The 18,322-nt window shown below is 45.4% G+C and overlaps 1 protein-coding gene across 4 annotated transcripts in view; it reads left to right on the top strand.

The window, feature by feature from the left end:
• LPIN2 (lipin 2) overlaps positions 1-18,322 on the top strand; it is a 91,331-nt gene that overhangs the window by 27,558 nt on the left and 45,451 nt on the right. For all 4 annotated transcript variants that reach the window (XM_006139030.4, XM_006139028.4, XM_006139027.4 and 1 more), the window contains exons 2-3: positions 1,923-2,123; positions 10,777-10,872. In XM_006139030.4, coding sequence (XP_006139092.2) covers positions 1,932-2,123; positions 10,777-10,872 — 288 coding nt within the window. In that variant the 5' untranslated portion in view covers positions 1,923-1,931. The remainder of the gene's footprint in view (positions 1-1,922; positions 2,124-10,776; positions 10,873-18,322) is intronic.

Below are 18,322 nucleotides of genomic sequence, written 5' to 3'. Positions count from 1 at the left end.
TACCAACCCTGGTACCTTCCCTTGCAACAAACCCCATTGCCAGCTTTGTCCACATATTCATTCTGCTGATACCATTATTGGACCTAACCAAGTGAGTTATAAGATCAAGAACACATATTCCTGCGCATCCAGAAATATAATCTATGCTATCATGTGCCGAAAGTGTCCATCTGCTATGTACATTGGACAAACATCTCAGACACTTCGCCAAAGGATTAATGCCCACAAAACAGATATCAGACAAGATCACAAAGAAAAAACAGTTTCTTGCCATTTTAACCAGAAAGGACACTCTCTCAATGACTTGACCACCTGCATTCTGCTACAAAGACCTTTTACATCTGCACTTGAAAGGGAATCCTCTGAACTGTCATTCATGTTAAAATTCGACACTTGCCAACAAGGACTTAACAAACATTTGAACTATCTCACCCATTACCAAGACAGTTTCCCCAATTATCACCTCTAATACCATTAACTGACAAACATCCCACTCTCCCTACCTCTAATATCATCAATTCAGACACTTGCCTTCCTTCCTTCCCCCCCCCCCCGCATCCCCCTCCTGTTCTGCAATGTGATTTGTCCTTTTCATATTTGTTCATTTTTTTAATTGTATCCTTTGGTATATATGGTTGTGACTACTTTCTTCCACTATTTGATCTGAGGAAGTGGGTCTGGCCCACGAAAGCTCATCATCTAATAAACCATCTTGTTAGTCTTTAAAGTGCTACATTGTCCTGCATTTTACTAGCAAATTATCATTCAGCTCCTGCTTCAGAAGGAAATTGTTTATGAAGAAGACTATATTTATCTGTCTTCCTTGGTTTTGTTCCACTTTTGTTCTACATCACTTTGTCTTCAAGTAAGTCACTGAATTTAAGTAATTTCTATAGTGTAATAATTATGTTTAACTTCTGTTGATAAATTAGTGTGATGAAAATGAAGGAAGAGCCAGACATAGTGGAGGCTCCAGAAGTTTCTCCATAGAGTTCTGTCAGTATATTGTGGTACTGATCTGAAACATTGTTGTCTTTAATAAGGATTATCTGACCAATTGTATTAAAATATAAAGGTTTTCATGTAGTCAGTCTTCTGAGAGTGAAACAGCCACTTTAGGTTCCATTGAGAAGCTAAGCCAGGCTTGAATGTAGGCCTTCAAAATTGAAAAAAATATAAATACACTAGCTGTTTGAATGTCTTATGAAGTAAGGATGCTAAAGAGTGTGGTGTGTGTGGGGGGGGGTTGTTTTTGTTTTTTGTAAACATGAAAATTTCAGCCATTACACAATTACACGCAGGGGCCCAACTCTTCAGGAGCACACGGGAAGTTGGCTTTTTAAGCCAGCCTCTTTCCCTCTCCCTCATAGTGTTTGCAGGGAACCAGCTTTTAGGCCAGCTCCCTCTGAGCACCCTCCAACTCAGCCTGTACCAGAGGCAGCAAAGTTGGTGCTTGTGGAGAGCCAGCTCCTGATGAGCACCAGGTCTCACCTGCTTCTCTCCTTGCTCCTGCCCGGCTGCCGCTAATACGGAGACAGCAATGCAGGCTCCCCATGAGCACCAGCTCCTACCTGCTCTCCCTCTCCCACCTCTCCAAGCTGCTGCCTCTGATTTGGGGGAGGGGAGGAGTGAGCCTTGTGTGTAACTGTGAAGGTTGTAAATATGTATACTAACACATCCCTATTTTAAAGCAGCTTTTCATATGCTAGTTTAATTTATTTTTAATATAGCCTCATTTTGATATCTATGTGAAAACTGTCATTCTATTTTGGAGGAGGAATTCAAAGTTCAATCCAGTGTCTGTAAAAAGACTTGTGTTAATCATGTGGGTTATAGTAAACAGACATTCTGACAACTAAATGACACTGCAAGATTAAATTTGAAACAAATCTGACTTCATAATTTTTTCTTTTTTCTCCTAGTCTCAGACTATGAATTACGTGGGACAGCTTGCAGGACAAGTTTTGGTTACTGTGAAAGAGCTATATAAAGGCATTAACCAGGCCACTCTTTCAGGATGCATCGATGTAATTGTGGTTCGGCAGCAGAATGGTACATATCAGTGTTCTCCTTTCCATGTCCGATTTGGGAAACTTGGTGTTCTGCGTTCTAAGGAAAAAGTGGTAAGTTTAGCAAATGGCATGTGCCAGGGAATATAAATGGAGGGGTTTTTTTTTTTCATGTTATACATGCTCAAACTTCAGTACTGCTGAAGCTAGAACACTTTGATGGTTTTGAGGTCTAATAGACAGCCTTTTGCTGCACGGTCATCTGATAAAGAATGAATCACAGCAAATATTAGGAAATAAAGATGGGATTTTTGAGCGCTACCCATTCACCCATGAAAACTTACTATGAACCCAAGAGATGAATAGTCTTCTCATGACCTTAGACTAGATGAAATTTAAAAAAAAATCTTTTAGGAGATTTTTTGCTAGCTAGCAGCTAGCTGAAGAAACAGGGTATGTCGACACTACCACCCTAGTTCGAACTAGGGTGGTAATGTAGGCAACCAGAGTTGCAAATGAAGCCCGGGATTTGAATTTCCCGGGCTTCATTTGCATAAAGCCGGGCGCCGCCATTTTTAAATGTCCGCTAGTGCGGACTCCGTGCTGCGTGGCTACACGCGGAATGGACTAGGTAGTTCGGACTAGAACTACCTAGTCCATGCCGCGTGTAGCCGCGCGGCACGGAGTCCGCACTAGCGGACATTTAAAAATGGCGGCACCCGGCTTTATGCAAATGAAGCCCGGGAAATTCAAATCCCGGGCTTCATTTGCAACTCCGGTTGCCTACATTATCACCCTAGTTCGAACTAGGGTGGTAGTGTCGACATGCCCCCATGGATTAAATGGCCGATATTGTAGTACTAGGACCAGATTATTTATGCTTAGGGGCTTTTACATGTTAGTTATTACCCTCTTCCCCATGTAACTTTCTTGATGCTATAATAAATATAATATATACTCTGGCATATATAAGCAGTCAAATTTGCAAAAAAAGTCTTAAGATGTTCAGGGGAGTTTCTCATGCTTTAATCAAGTCTACCAATTTGTCTCAAATGACAGCTTTTTACTGGTAATTGTATATTTTCTTTTCTTCTTTAACGGGGATTGGCTCATATACACTGGAGGAGCAAGTGTTTCATGTCACTTCTGGACAACTGTACTCACTGTATTGACTAGTTTAGGAGGTTATAAAGCAGCAATGGACAACCTAGGCTAGTGAACGGGCCTCATGAGTGGCCTTCCTTCATCTCAGTGGGCCACAGGATTGTGGTAACCAAGACAGTCTCCTGGGATAAGGTAGTTTTGCTAGCTGAGCTTGTGTGCCTAGAATTTGCAGGGTGTGCCGAATGACCCATAGCAGGGCTCTGACTGGATGCAGAGGGAGCAAATTATTCTCACAGTCGATGTTGTGTGCAATCAGCCTGCACCTCACTACATGTACCCGTGCTTTACATACATGCTGTTTTATTAATAATAATAATTAATAATTAATGATGGTAGAAGGAAAAAACTATATGGACAGAAACCAGTATAATCTGGCAACCCTGCACATGGACAATGGTAAACAAAATGTACCATCTACATGTTTTGTTAGTCTATAAAGTGCTACCAGACCATTTATTGTTCTTTTCATATTGGGTTAGACTGTGCTCTGTCTGCCCAGTACCATATCTTCTGACAGTGGCCAGTGCCAGAAGCCTGAGAAGAAATTAACAGAACAGGGCAGTTATTGAGCAATTCATCTCATGGCATTTGGTCTGCCATCAGAAGTTTAAGGACACACAGAGAATAGGATTGTGTCCCTTACTGTCTTGGCTAATAGTAGTTGATGGACCTGTCTTTCATGAGCTTACCTAATTGTTTTATGAACCTTCATTGTCTCCTGGCAATGAGTTTCACTGGTTGACTGTTGTGTGAAAAAGTACTTCCTTAAGTTTTATTTTTAAATCTTCTGCTTGATGATTTCATTGAGTGACCATCTGTTCATCTCTGAATTCTTTCTCATGTCAGTGCCATTCTGCCTCCCCATATGTGAGGTTGTCAGAGATGTTTACCATAGGGGTCTGCTGTGGCACTCACTTGAGGGCTGCATTAATGCGCCAGTATATTAGGCTCCGCTGATGATGATCCTACACCCTCTCCATTCCTTTTTGCCACCCATAGAGGTTAGTTGCATAGCAAGAGCTAGTGATTTAGTCTCTTCTGATTTCAAGCCTTAAGATCTTGTAAATAGCTTGTTTATAGTAGTTTGAGTCCCATCAGGGACTTAGCCCCAGGCATAGCATGGTCTAGTCTCCGTGATTTAAGTCCTGCTTTAACAGCAACAGACCTATGCCTCTTAGAAACCCTCACAACAGTTGTATCAAATACTTCGGGGAATCACGTGAAGGACACGTATCTGTAAAAACTGTCAACCCAGAACCTAGAAAGAGAGCAGTTCCTCCTCATGGAGGTTGCCCTCTGACTGGCTTCTGAGCTGTTACGGCCAGATTCTACCCCTTGTACCTTGGTGTTGGTGTGTAGCACTGCACTGCACCCAACAGCTTGCACTGGCCACTCATCACTGGCAAGGGAGATGGACCTGCTACCTATTTCTCCCCTCTGGATGCCTCTGAGCAGCCCCCAGTACCCTCTCTAGCTCCTGTATCAAGGCCTGAGCTAAGCTGGCTGGAGCCCTGCTGGCTAACTTGCCCCTCTGAGCACTGCTCTGTCCATGGTACCTGGTTCCCTTAGTAGTCAGCAACTTCAGTTCTCTCCAAAGCTGGAGAGATACTGTGTGCCGTGAGGTCAGACACCTTTTTTTATACAGCCCAATTGAGTTCTGGTTGGCTGCCTCAAGCCTCCCATTCATTGGCTGCTACCACAGTCATCTCCTGCGAGCCACATACTGCTCTTCTTTAATAAATCCTCCCCTAAGAGATGTCTTTGTCTTAAAAAAACAAACAAAACCTCTTGTGACCTTTTTAATTTTACATGTCAGCAGTCTAGTTCCATTTTGGTTTTGATGGAGGCCATTCTTCCTGTATAGGCCTTCCTTTTGTCCAAAAGGTTTCACAGTTCCTGATAAATCTAAATAGGTCCTCTGAACGCCATGGTCTCATCCATGTGCCCTTCCCTCATGGAAACAATACTGAGATGAACAAGTTCTTGCTTATTTTTATATTGCACTAGTTGCCAATCAATACTGGAAATTCAAGTTAAAAGACATAATTGAATTTCTTAAGAATAACCAAGAAGCTTTCTGTAGAATGTGTGGTTGAGGAAAATAGTACTGCCATTATCTTGCACATTAGGTTCGGCTAGACTGTGGGGCGTTTTGGGATACTAAAATTCTGCCGTGTCCAGGGAACACATTTGATCTTCCTTTTTTTTTTTTTTTTTCTTCCAGAAGAGCAAATGCACTGTTTCGGAAGCCTCTGTATTCCTCATTCTATGAGGAAGAAGGGGGCTTTCGAAAGAGGGTGTTTTTTTTTTCCAAAATTTGGCCCAGTCTAGACAGTCCAAATTTTGGAAAAGCGCCTTCCAACAAAAGTATCAGAAAAAGATATGCAAAATGCGGAGCGCATTTTATGTATCTTTTTCCGATAGATCCTCGCGGTCTAGCCATACCCTTAATGTTTTGTTGGCCACGCTGCTGACTTATCTCAAATCCTATTTTTAATGTTCTTATGAGGTCTTCCATTAAACATGATTGGCTTGATCCTTGTTGTAGACTCGTGGGATATAAGCCAAAAATACATTGCTACTGAAACTTTGTATATTCTTGCCCCAGGGGAAGGAGGGAGCGTGAAGGTGGATAGAAACTGGGCTGTTGCCTTTTTGTGTATTAAAGTATAAAGCAGACTAAGGGAGGACAAGTATCAGAGGGGTAGCTGTGTTAGTCTGAATCTGCAAAAGCGGCGAGGAGTCCTGTGGCACCTTATAGACTAACTGAAGTGTAGGAGCATAAGCTTTCGTGGGCAAAAGTTCGTAAGTTCTTTCTCTTAGTTCAAGTGTAGATTAGCATAGCAAAGCAAAGGGGAAGTACAGTTGGTTCATTCTGTCATAAGAGAAAAGGATTCTTACCAATCATGTTTAAGACTTCTTGAGCTACTTCCCCTGAAATCTGCTGCAAGTGTATATTTCTCAATGTTATTTCCTATTTAGTTGTTTTTTGGCACTCTTCCCTCTTGCCGTCCAACAGGGAGAAACTAACTCTCACAAGTGCTGCCATCTGAGAGTGTCTACACTACAGAGTTTTGCTAGAAAAAAGGCTGTTTTTCCGACAAAACTTGCATTATGTCCACGCTGCAATGCTTTCTTCCAAAAGTTAATAGAAAGAACAGAGGGGTTTTCCAGCATTGGTAATCCTCTTTCTATGAGGAAGAAGCCTTTTCCCTAAAGTGCTCTTTTGGAAAAAGGCGTGTGTGGATAGGGAAGAGGGAGTTCTTTCGAAAGAAGAGGAAAAAGCACAGGTGCCTGGTGGCCATTCCATCCATAGTAATCATAGCTTACATGCGAGATAGAGTCCTCGCTGAATGGACGCTATCTTTCAAAAAAGCAGATGGCTTTTTCAATGCGCTTTTGTGTGTGAATGCTCTCTTTCAGAAGAAGTTTTTTCAGAAGTTCTCTTCAAGAAAAGCTTCTTCGGAAAGAATCCTGCAGTCTAGACATAGCTTGAGAGAAAACAAGACATCTTTTGTGGTCTAGTTAAATAGCTGTTTTTGGCATCTCTGTTGGGCAAATAATAATGGTGGCTGAATGATTTCTGTTACTAGTGCCTCTGTCTTTTTGACAAGCACCTGAGCCAGACTCCGTCACTACCAGGCCTGGTACTGACTCTCAGGACCTAGATCCACAGGCCCTGGTTGATGCAGAAGGAGAAAAGGATACCTCTGGGGCAGGCCCTCTCTTCCTTCTCCCTACATGACAGTGTTGAGTGCTTGTATTGCTTCCCCATAATGACATCCAAGTTCATCAGGCACTGTTCAGAAGACTGGCCTGAAATCGTGACCTGGAAGTGGAAGTAATCAGAATCCTCCCATGGCCTGGTCAGTATTTTGACTTTGGCAGCCGTGTCAAAGGTGTCTATCATGGGATTGATTAATGCCCTGTGGCCAACCTCTTCTCCTTCCCTCCCTCCCCAAAGAGGGTCCCCCAAAAAGTACTTTGTTCCCACTCAAGGATAGGAATACTTGTACTTCCATCCTCCTATGGGTTCCCTGGTGGTCTTGACAGCCAACGAAAGGGACAAGCAAGGGCAGCAAGGAGGGACACACAAAGTGAAAGACCTCAAGAGACTAGATATATTTTGTAGAAAGATTTATTCTACTGGATGCTGTATAGAATAGCATTTCCAATCGACATTCCTGGGGAAGTATGACTTCAGTGTCTGGGAACTAACGTGGAAAGACAAGGACTTGCTTCTCCAGAAGTTCTCAGCTCTGATGGAGGAGGGGAAATCTGTAACCAGGGCTTCTCCGTAGGCTGCCCTTGATGCAGATGACTGGGCTTCTATTGTGGTCATGTGCAGATGCTCTTGGCTCCAGTCCTCAGCAGTCTTTCCAGGGCTGTTAATATGAAGATGCTTTGCATTCTCAAAGCAAATGGATGTGAAGTTCCATGGCCTGGGAGATTCCAAAGCCACCCTCAGGTCCTTGAGTCTCTGTGTTTCGCACCTGTTTCTTAGCTCTGCCATCCCATCAGGGCTTGCAGAAGAAATGCAGCAGGAGGTTTAGATGTGGGCAACCACCCACTATCCACCTCGGCACTCCTACTTGGCCCACCAACGTATTCTGAGGCAGCCAAACAGAACTTTTGATGGGATGCCCAAGGGCCTTATACTGGTTCTTGGCCCACCACATTTCCCCCCCCCCCCATATTCAAACCCTCCTATCCCACTTCAGCTTGGCATGATTGCTTATCACCACAGACCTCTGGGTACTGAACATGATGGAAATGGTTATATGCTCCAGCTTATTTCCACACACCCCGTATCCCTCTTCTGTAGGGACTGTTCTCATAAGCAACTTCTGGTCTGGGAATGTAAACACTCTTTCTAATGGGAGCATTGGAGGTAGTTCTTTTGGACTTAACAAGGAAGAGGGTTTACCCCTGATGTTTCCTAATTCCAAAGGACAACGGGGAAGGGAGAGGTCTGACACATTTTAGACCTACATCATTTTAATGGCTACCTTAAAAGCTAAAGTTCCACATGGTTTCCCTGGCTTTCATCATCCCCTCCCTGGATTCAGGGACTTACATACTGCCTTCTACTTGAGACACTTATTTCACTGCCTCAGTTTTTTTCCCAAAGCCACAGGAGGTTCCTCTGGTTCACTGTAAACCAGACTCTCTATCAGTGATTCTCCTGTTTGCTTCATTCCTCCCAGGCCAGAGCTTCCCTCCCAGAAATCTCTTTCCAGGCCATGAGGTCATTGATAGTGCAAGTCAAGGCCTATCCAGTCACAACAGCCCATTTCTACCTCACACTGTTCAGCTACATGACATCATGCACATACATGGTGCAGTATGCAAGGCTATGCCTCAGACCCTTTCCAGCATGGCTGGCCTCTGTGTACTCACAAAGCTGCTATCCACCTGCATTTGGTTCCTTCCTCAACTGGTAGAAGGATTCTCAGTTGGTCTGCTTAGGTATCCCCTTTCCTGGGTGCCAACCCTCATTATCGTTAGTTTCAGATATGGCAGCTTTAAGATGGGAAGTTGACAGGACACCTCAGGATATAGGGTCGGTGCTCCCCAGAGGAGCTCTCCCTACATATAAATGTCAGGGAGCCAAGAGCAGTCAGCCTGTAGCACCCCCTCCCACCTTTCTCTCTCCCCCCCCTCCTCTTCCCCATATCACACACCAGTGCTCACAGACTATATGGTAGCTGTGTTTTACCTCAACAGGCAGGAATGGGCTTGCTTTTTCCCCCCTGTGCCACTGTGCGGGCAGGTAAGATGGTGGAGCCCCAATCTTGCTGGCCTCTCCTTTGGTGATAGAGCTGCCCTCAGTGGACACCCTTAGGATAGCTCTCCCATGTGGGCTTGCTGCTCCCAGTGGTCACTCATGTCACACCCCTCTGAACAGCAACCCCTCCCTTTGCATGTTATGGAAAATTGTCCTTTCCTCGGGGCTTGCAGTTTTCTGGCACAACCAAATCCTGACCTTGCTTTCAGTTAGGAGAAGAGGAAGCTGCATGCCAACTTTGCTGGCCCTAGCTGTCACCGCTTAGGAAGAGTTCTTAAACGAATAGAAGCACAGATGCACTCTAATATGGCAAAGGAGCTAAACAGAAAAAGATTTGTTATATTCAGGCTTTCAAGATGTTCAGATATCATTGTGCTGTAACTTTTTAAACAATAAGACAAGCTAATTGTATGTTCTTGTGCAAATACTGGGAATATAACCTCCAAAACTTTATATCGTGGAGTGTTAATGTACAGGCAGTCCCCGGGTTATGTACAAGATAGGGACTATAGGTTTGTTCTTAAGTTGAATTTGTATGTAAGTCAGAACTGGCTCCAGATTCAACCGCTGCTGCTGAAACTGACCAGGGGCTGACTACAGGAAGCTGGAGGCAGAATTGCTCTGCCCCCAGCTTCCTGGAATCAGCCACTGATCAGTTTCAACAGCGGCTGAATCTCGATCCTGGGACAGAACAGTTGGGCTGCCAGGTAGGTCCCTGCAGGACCAACCCGGCAGAACCCCAGCTGCTGTACCCCAGGGTCCACAACAAAAGCCTGGTCTGCTGGGGGGGGGCACACTAGCTGCGCCTCCCCTCTCCCCAGCAGACCAGGGACACGGGGAGCAAAGCCGCAGTAGCGGTGGGGTCCCGCGCCTCTGGGGCTTTGCTCTGGCAAAGCCTCAGAGGCGCGGGACCCCACTGCCGCTGCGGCTTTGCTCCCGGTGCCTCTGGTCTGCTGGGGACCGTCTCCAGCAGACCAGGGACACCGGGAGCAAAGCCGCAATGGCGGCGGGGTCCCGACCCTCCCCGGCTTTGCCACAGCAAAGCCTCAGAGGTGCGGAACCCGTCCGCCTCCCCGGCTTTGCTCCAGGTGTCCCTGGTCTGCTGGAGACGGTCCCCAGCAGACCAGAGGCACCGGGAGCAGCTTTTCACACCCCGGAGGTCGAGGAGGCGGGACCGCTGCGCTCTGGGCGGTCCCGCTGCCTGCGAGCTCCTGGGCGAGAGAGCCCCGTTCGTAAGTGCGGATCCGACATAAGTCGGATCCGCGTAACTCGGGGACTGCCTGTAAATGAATATTGAGTTGCCACAAAAAGGTGGATTCATGTACACAAAATGGATTGATTTAGTTGGGGTTGGTCTTGTTTTGGGCAGAGATCTGGACTCGATGACCTCTGTAGGTCTCTTCCAGCCCTAGAAGTCTCTGATTCTATGATGGTCTTGATGTAAATGTTGAAGTTTCCTATTCTATCTGAATGGTTGACTGGAATTTGCTGCTCAGAATTTCAACATGGGAAAATAGTCTTAAAATGCTGAGTCATTTTCTCTTAAAACTTTACTTGTTGAGAAAAGCACGTGTCTGTCTAGTCTCAGAAATCTTAGTCTGCTTCTTTAAAAAGCACCGATTCCTTTTATGGAGTAGGAGAGCACAAAGAGGAAGGAAGGACAGACTTGGAAGAAGCCTGGAGCCGGAGTGGTGGTTATAAAGTGGAATGGTGCATTAATATAAAAAGTAATCAGAGTGGAATCAGACTTAGGCTAAATACTTGCATTTTGCTGTATGGAAGATGTTCTATATTAAATTGTCTTTTCTCCCACAGATTGATATAGAAATTAATGGAGAGGCAGTTGATCTTCATATGAAGCTGGGTGACAATGGAGAAGCTTTCTTTGTACAGGAAACTGAAGAAGAATACGTAAGTGTTTTGTGGCATATAAAGAGAACATTTCTGAGTATATTGTTGAAATAATACTGAAGTAAAATACTGCATCTAACCTAGTTACTGGTGGCAGGAAAATAACAGATGCTCCTTAGTCCTAGAATGCTCTGCTTCCCACCACCGTGCAAAAGCAAGGTGCAGTGGGCTAGGAGGGCAGCACGGCATGGTGGAGCAGTCTGCTTCAACTCCCCACCACAGTTAGTTTTCAGAATGGAGAGAGGTAAATAATGGTGCCCCCCTGGGTCTGTACTGAAATGAGTGCTGGTGAACATCTCTCTCTATATATAAAAAAATTATTGTTGGATGACATAGTGACATCATCACATCACAGTGTCCATGGGCTGGGTGCTAGGCATAGACGGGTAAAGGCCTCCTCTTCTGCCCCAGACCCTGTCCCTAGAGCGAAGCCCCACCCATTGCCAGCCTGGCCCTCTCCAGCAGCCACGTGGAGAGCTGGGCCCTGGTGTGCCAAGGTCCAGCCTTCCCCAGCTACTGGGAGCAGAATCGGGACAGGGGTGCCGTAGCCCAGCCTTCCCCAGACACCAGGAGCAGAGCTGGGCCTGGTGCACCGGGGCCAGCCCAGGCCTTCCCCAGACACTGGGAACAAAGCCAGGGCTGGTGTGGCCTTGGCCAGGAGAGGTTGGGGGTTAGGATTAGGTCGGGGAGGTTTGGGGGCAGAGAAAGAATCCGGGCTGGCACAGCCTGGGGAGGGAGAGGAAAAGGGGCCCAGGCTGGTGCAGCTGCAGCCCGGGCCTCCCCCGTGTCCAGGGAGAGAGCTGGTAGTTGCCTACCCCCATGAGACGGGGGTTGGCGAGCATAGTGAGCAGGAGGTACAGCCTCCTAGCATTCATAAATGATCTGGAAAACTATTTAAACTGGCCTGACAAAATTTTCAAAATTACTTATGATAGTTAAGTCCAAAGCAGACTGTGAAGTTACCAGGGGATCTCACAAAAATGGGTGGACTGGCAACGAAATGGCAGATGAAATCTTGTGTTGATGGTAAATGCAAATTAATGCACATTGGAAAATAATCCCTATCACATGTACATAAATGATGGGATTTAAATTATCTGTTACCACTCAATAAAGAGTTCTTGGAGTCATCGTGAACAGATCTCTGAAAACCTCTGTCCATCACATAGTAGAAGTCAAAATAGCTAACAATGTTAGGAACCATTAGGGGAGGGACAGAAAATATCATTATGCCATTATAAACATCTATGGGATGGCCACATCTTAAATACTGCATGCCGTTCTGGTTGCTCCATTTCAAGAAAGATGTATTAAAATTGGAAAGTGTACAGAGAAGGGGGAAAAATAAAAAATAAGGGTATGGAAAAGCTTTTGTACAAAGAGAGATTAAAAAGATTCTTTTTCAGTTTGGGAAAGAGATGTGTAAAAAGGGATATCATAGGTCTATAAAATCGTGAGTAGTATGGAGGAAGTGAATAAAGGAGAGTTATTTATTCCTTCACATAACACAAGAACCAGGCCATCTCCCAATAAAATTAATAAATATCCCAGTTAACACAAACAAAAGGAAGTTCTTCACATAGCACATAGTCAATCTGTGGAATTCTTTGCTAATAGCTGTAGTGAAAGCCAAAACTATAATCTCTCTCTATATTAAAAGTTTTTCCTGTGGGATGTCATCACGTCATTCTGCATCCCGCCTGCCTTCTCCTCCTCTCCCCCTCTCAACTCAAGTCCGACTTCGCTGCTTTTCCTCACTACTTGGGATTGCTATTTTAAACCAAGCTCCTAGTCCCCTTCCTCCAACCCTAACCCACTGTGACTTCAACACCAAGAAACATAGCAATGTAGCTGGCAGACCCCACGTTGCATCCATGAAAGCCCAGGGGCAGGGAGAGGGTATGGTGCTTGAGACAGAAGCCTGGGAGCAGGTGCTAGGAGCAGGGCTCCCAGCCAGGCTTATATGCCGGCAGTGGGCTCTTGGGGGATCCCCTGCCACTAGGCTCTTGGGAAGCTGGAGCACAGTGCACGACCTCCCAGAGTCCATCTGCCTCCACAGAGACTTGCCCCCATGGAGACTCCCCCACCCTCCCTAGTGACTGTACTTACAGTGGCTGCCAAAGCACCTCTGAGCTACCTGGGGGAGCCACCACACCACGCCTACCTGCTCCCTCCTTTCACCTAATGGTGTTTAAAAAAAAAAGGGGGGGGAATAATATCATGGAAAATCCATTTTGAAGCACTTGGAAGAGAGGAAAGTGATCAGCAATAGTCAGCATGGATTCACGAAGGGCAAGTCATGCATGACTAACCTGATTGCTTTCTATTATGACGTAATTGGCTTTGTGGATAGGGAGTGGACATGATGCACCCGATTTTTAGCAAAGCTTTTGATACAGTCTCCCACAATATTCTTGCCAGCAAATTAAAGAAGTATGGATTGGATAAATGGACTGTAAGGTGGATAGAAAGCTGGCTAGATTGTTGGGCTCAATGGATAGTGATCAACTGCTCGATGGCTGGTTGGCAGTTGGTATCAAGTTGGATGCCCAAAGGGTTGGTTCTGGGACCAATTTTCAACATCTTTATTAATGACCTGGATGAGAGGATGGATTGCGCCCTCAGCAAATTTGCAAATGACAGTAAGATGAGGGGGACAAGTAGATATGCTGGAGTATGGATTAGATCCAGAACGACCCGGACAAATAGGAGAATTGGGCCAAAAGAACCTCATGGGGTTCAACGAGAACAAATGCAGGGTCCTGCACTTGGGATGGAAGAATCCGAAACACTGCTACAGGCTGGAGACTAACTGGCTAAGCAGCAGATCTGCAGAAAAGGACCTGGGGATTACAATGGAGAGAAACTATTAGTCAACAGAATGCCCTTGTAGTCAGGGCTGGCTTGAGCCATTTTGGCACCCCGGGCCTGGGCGCACGGGCCTGCCCCCATGGCGCACAGCACATGCGCTGCCCAGCCGCTGATGCACAGCCCGGGGCCTGACCCCGGGGCGCATGCGCTGCCCAGCCTGGCCCGGCCACCGCTGCTGGCGGGCAGCACTAGGCCGTGCAGGGCCCAGCAGCCACGGGGAGAAGGGCGCTGCTGGCCGGTGCCATGGGAATCAGAGGGGGCCGGCGCTGCAGGAGCCAGGCGCACGGCGCCTGATGGCAGCTGTAAGGGATGCTGCGCACCCCTTACAGCTGCCATCAGGCACCCCCCCATCAGTTGGCGCCCCGGGCAGCTGCCTGACTCGCCCACCTCTTAGTCTGGCCCTGCTTGTAGCCAGTGGAGTTCATTAGTAGGAGCATTGCTAGCCAATCTAGGGAAGTTATTATTCCCCTCTATTCAGCACTGGTGAGGCCACATATGGAGTATTGCATCCAATTCTGGGACCATTACAGAAGGGACGAGGACACATTAGAGAAACCCCAGTGGAAGGCATCAAAAACTATTAGGGGGCTGGAACACATGATCTTTGAGGAGAGGCTGAGGGATTTGGGCTTAGTCAGTCTACAGAAGAGAAGATCGAAGGGGGAGGGAGGTTCCAAAGAGGATAGCGAGAGGCTGTTCTCAGTGGTGACAGATGACAGAACAAGGAGCAATGGTCTCAGGTTGCTAGTGGGGGAGGTCTAGGTTGGATATTAGAAAAAATTATTGCGCTAAGAACATAAGAACGGCCGTACTGGGTCAGACCAAAGGTCCATCTACCTAGTATCCTGTCTACCGACAGTGGCCAGCACCAGGTGCCCCAGGGAGGGTGGACCGAAGACAATGATCAAGCGATTCGTCTCCTGCCATCCCCCTCCAGCCTCTGACAAACAGAGGCCAAGGACACCATTTTATCCCCTGGCTAATAGCCTTTTATGGACCTAACCTCCATGAAATTATCTAGCTTCTCTTTAAACTCTATTATAGCCCTAGCCTTCACAGCCTCCTCTGGCAAAGAGTTCCACAGGTTGACTACACACTGTGTGAAGAAGAACTTTCTTTTATTAGTTTTAAACCTGCTACCCATTAATTTCATTTGGTGTCCTCTAGTTCTTCTATTTAGGGAACTAATAAATAACTTTTCTTTATCGGCCCTCTCCACACCACTCATGATTTTATATACCTCTATCATATCCCTCCTCAGTCTCCTCTTTTCTAAACTGAAAAGTCCCAGTCGCTTTAACCTCTCCTCATACGGGACCCGTTCCAAACCCCTAATCATTTTAGTTGCCCTTTTCTGAACCCTTTCCAAGGCCAAAAGATCTTTTTTGAGGTGAGGAGACCACATCTGTACACAGTATTCAAGATGTGGGCGTACCATAGTTTTATACAGGGACAGTAAGATATTCTGGGTCTTATTTTCTATCCCTTTCTTAATAATCCCTAGCATCCTATTTGCCTTTTTGACTGCCGCTGCACACTGTGTGGAAGTTTTCAGAGAACTGTCCACGATAACTCCAAGATCTCTTTCCTGATTTGTTGTAGCCAAATTAGCCCCCATCATACTGTACGTATAGTTGGGGTTATTTTTCCCGATGTGCATTACTTTACACTTATCCACATTAAATTTCATTTGCCATTAGGAAGGTGGTGAAGCACCTGACTGTGATGATTTAGTTGGTGTTGGTCCTACTTTTAGCAGGGGTGTGGACTCTGTGACCTCCCAGGATTTCTTCTAACCTTATGAGTCTATGATTCCATCAAGGGCTATTTGCTCAGATGATCAGGGATGCAACCATGTGTATAGGTTGCTCAATGGGTGCTATTGGACAAGAGCACCCCCTGGCAGCCAAGTTTCCCCTCTGACCCTGTCACATCAGCCCACCTTACTGCCAGCACCCTACTGACCACCTTCTCCCTCTTCCAGTACCTCCCACCTGCTGCAAAACAGGAGGGATTGGGAAAGAGTGGAATGGAAGTGGAGCAGGAGCGTTGAACCAGCCCCCAGCTAGAGGGGAAGTCAGAGCCATGATCCTGTGTTCTGCATGGTCACTGGATTGCCTGTTCTGTTCATTCCCTCTTAAGCACCCTGCATTGGTCTCTGTTAGAAAAAAGATTACTGGGATAGATTGATTTAACCTATTATGGCCATTCTTATATTAACACATACCATAATTAAATACAAAAGTGAAAGTAGTTCTGCAGACAGGCAGGGAAGAAACCAAACAGTGATGGGAATTGATCAGTCAAAAGTTAAAAAACCACCAACCCAAATAACCACTTCCTAAATGTCTAGGACAGAACTGTAATACAGCTGTTGCATGCAATATAAAATCAAGTTGTAAAACAATAGTTAATCCATTACTGCCTATTCTATAGATAACTAATAGTATCTACAGGAACACAAAGACAACAGAAAAAGAAGTTGTAGTGAAGAGAATAAAATTGAAGAGTCCTGGTTCCAAGTCCTCTGTCTAATTGAATTATGTGAGATTTCCTTAGTTTCAGCTGGTCATTCTTTCTCACCAACAGTGTTTGGGTTTTTTAAACTATACCAAAGTACGCTATATGCACAGCCAGTCACAGACACTTCAGCTGGCTAATAGGCTAGCTCCTTTCCAAGTAGCTCAGATTACAAACCCTTTAAGAATATACTGTACACATTTAGAAAGTTAAAGACCTGAGAAGGACAACAAAGATACTTTGAAAGCTGGTTACAGATCATTTTAGTTATTTGGACGAAGTATCATGATAGGAGAGTCAATTGAACCTCTCTTACCTTTTTGTTGTAAAATGTTCACCTGGGAAATGGACATGAAGCTGTTTTGGATCTTAATGGAGATCCCTTATGGCCTACTTTCCGGACTACTATAATGTGAATTGCATACTTCATTTCTTAAGTAAGATATTTGAAAACATCCTTTATTTTTACTCCTGATTTCAGTGTCAAAGCAGCATACTGTTATTATTTGTAGTTTGTTCAGTGATTGTTTTGTCAACCTGTGATGAATGTAGTGTTTTGTTACTAGTCATATCTTTGTAATCTGACATCCTTTGTATATCCTCTTCATGAAATGTGGATTAATGCTTATTAAAACAGACACTAAGAAACTGACAGAATCAATGTGTTCTTAAGTTAGTTAAGTAGTATGCTTAAACCCAAAAGCATACTACTAATATGATTTACTGGCGTGAGCACATATTGTATGCAGTGTTCTAGACATATTGGTCTCTGGATATTAAAGAGATAAAGTAGGTGAAATATGAAAGAAAGGGAAAGAAAGAAAAGCTTTGTGTAAGCTCGAAAGCTCTTCTCTCGCCAACAGAAGTTGGTCCAATAAAAGGTATATTACCTCAGCTACCATGTCTAGTAAGTGAACATGTATTATTATTAATTTTGGTCCTGGACATCCAACACTCTGGTCATCTGAAGAAGTGGGCTGTGCCCTTGAAAGCTCATGATACCATCTACATGTTTTGTTAGTATTTAAATTGCTACCAGACTATTTGTTGTTTTTTAAGTTTATCCTGTACAGACTAACTTGATTACCCTCCTGAAGCTTATGCATTATTCGTATTATAGTAGAGCCAAAAGCATACTAGGCACTGTGTAGAAAAATGAGGGGGTTGTCAGTGGCAAATTTCAGGGTAACTGAACCTATAGTTCCACTCCATGGTTTCTTGAGGACACCCACTTACTGGTTTCCAGCTTCTACACATTATCTCCCTGGGCCAGAGATGCATGTCTCATTCCCTTCTGAGTAAGGTTTTTCTAGGCTGCATGGTTCCGTTACTAATCTGATATCTCTAGCAAGCCAGGCTGCCTAAATAGGCCAGCACCTGTCCTTTGCTTTTTCTCCAGAGGCTCTTCCCATTTATTGCTCGCAGTTAATTAATTACCACACAACTCTTTCTGAGCAAGCACATTAAGGCCTACAAATTGGGAAGTGGAAAGGGGCAATTTCACAGGGGCATGGGCAATTTAAAAGGGCCCCAGAGGCCACAGCTGCTGCTGCTGCTACAGTAGCTCTGGGGAAAGTGAAAACGTTTCTGGATTCAAAGATGCTTTTGATATCCCATGGAGGTTTGGAACTGGGTTATTGGGCCCTGGAACCTGCATAGGGCGTATCAAAAGCAATTTTGAATCAGGAGACTCTGCTGCAGTTATTCTCCATCAAGTCAGGGAAAGGAGGGGAGGTGTAGTGCAGCTGCCCTGGGAATCATCCAAGCAAGTGGAGGATAGGGATGCTAACTTGCATTTAATCAACTAATTGACTAGTTGATGAGTTGATAAGGGGGGGGGGGACTGCAGATTTGCAGTGGGGTTAGCTCCTGGCCCTCGGAGCTAACCCTACTGCAGCTCTGCCTTTCTGCCTGGTCCCTGCTGTGCCTCTATCTCTGGGGAGGGCAGGGGAAGCAGTGCTGGAGGGAATTGACTTTTAAGCCAGCTCCCACCCAGTCCTGCCTTCTGCTTTCTATTAGAAGCCGCAACGGAAGGGGAAGCAACTAGTCGAGTCACTAT

This window comes from Pelodiscus sinensis, chromosome 2 (genome assembly GCF_049634645.1).
Source record: "Pelodiscus sinensis isolate JC-2024 chromosome 2, ASM4963464v1, whole genome shotgun sequence".
NCBI classification, from domain to species: domain Eukaryota; kingdom Metazoa; phylum Chordata; order Testudines; family Trionychidae; genus Pelodiscus; species Pelodiscus sinensis.
This window is presented reverse-complemented; position numbering and strand designations above follow the sequence as displayed.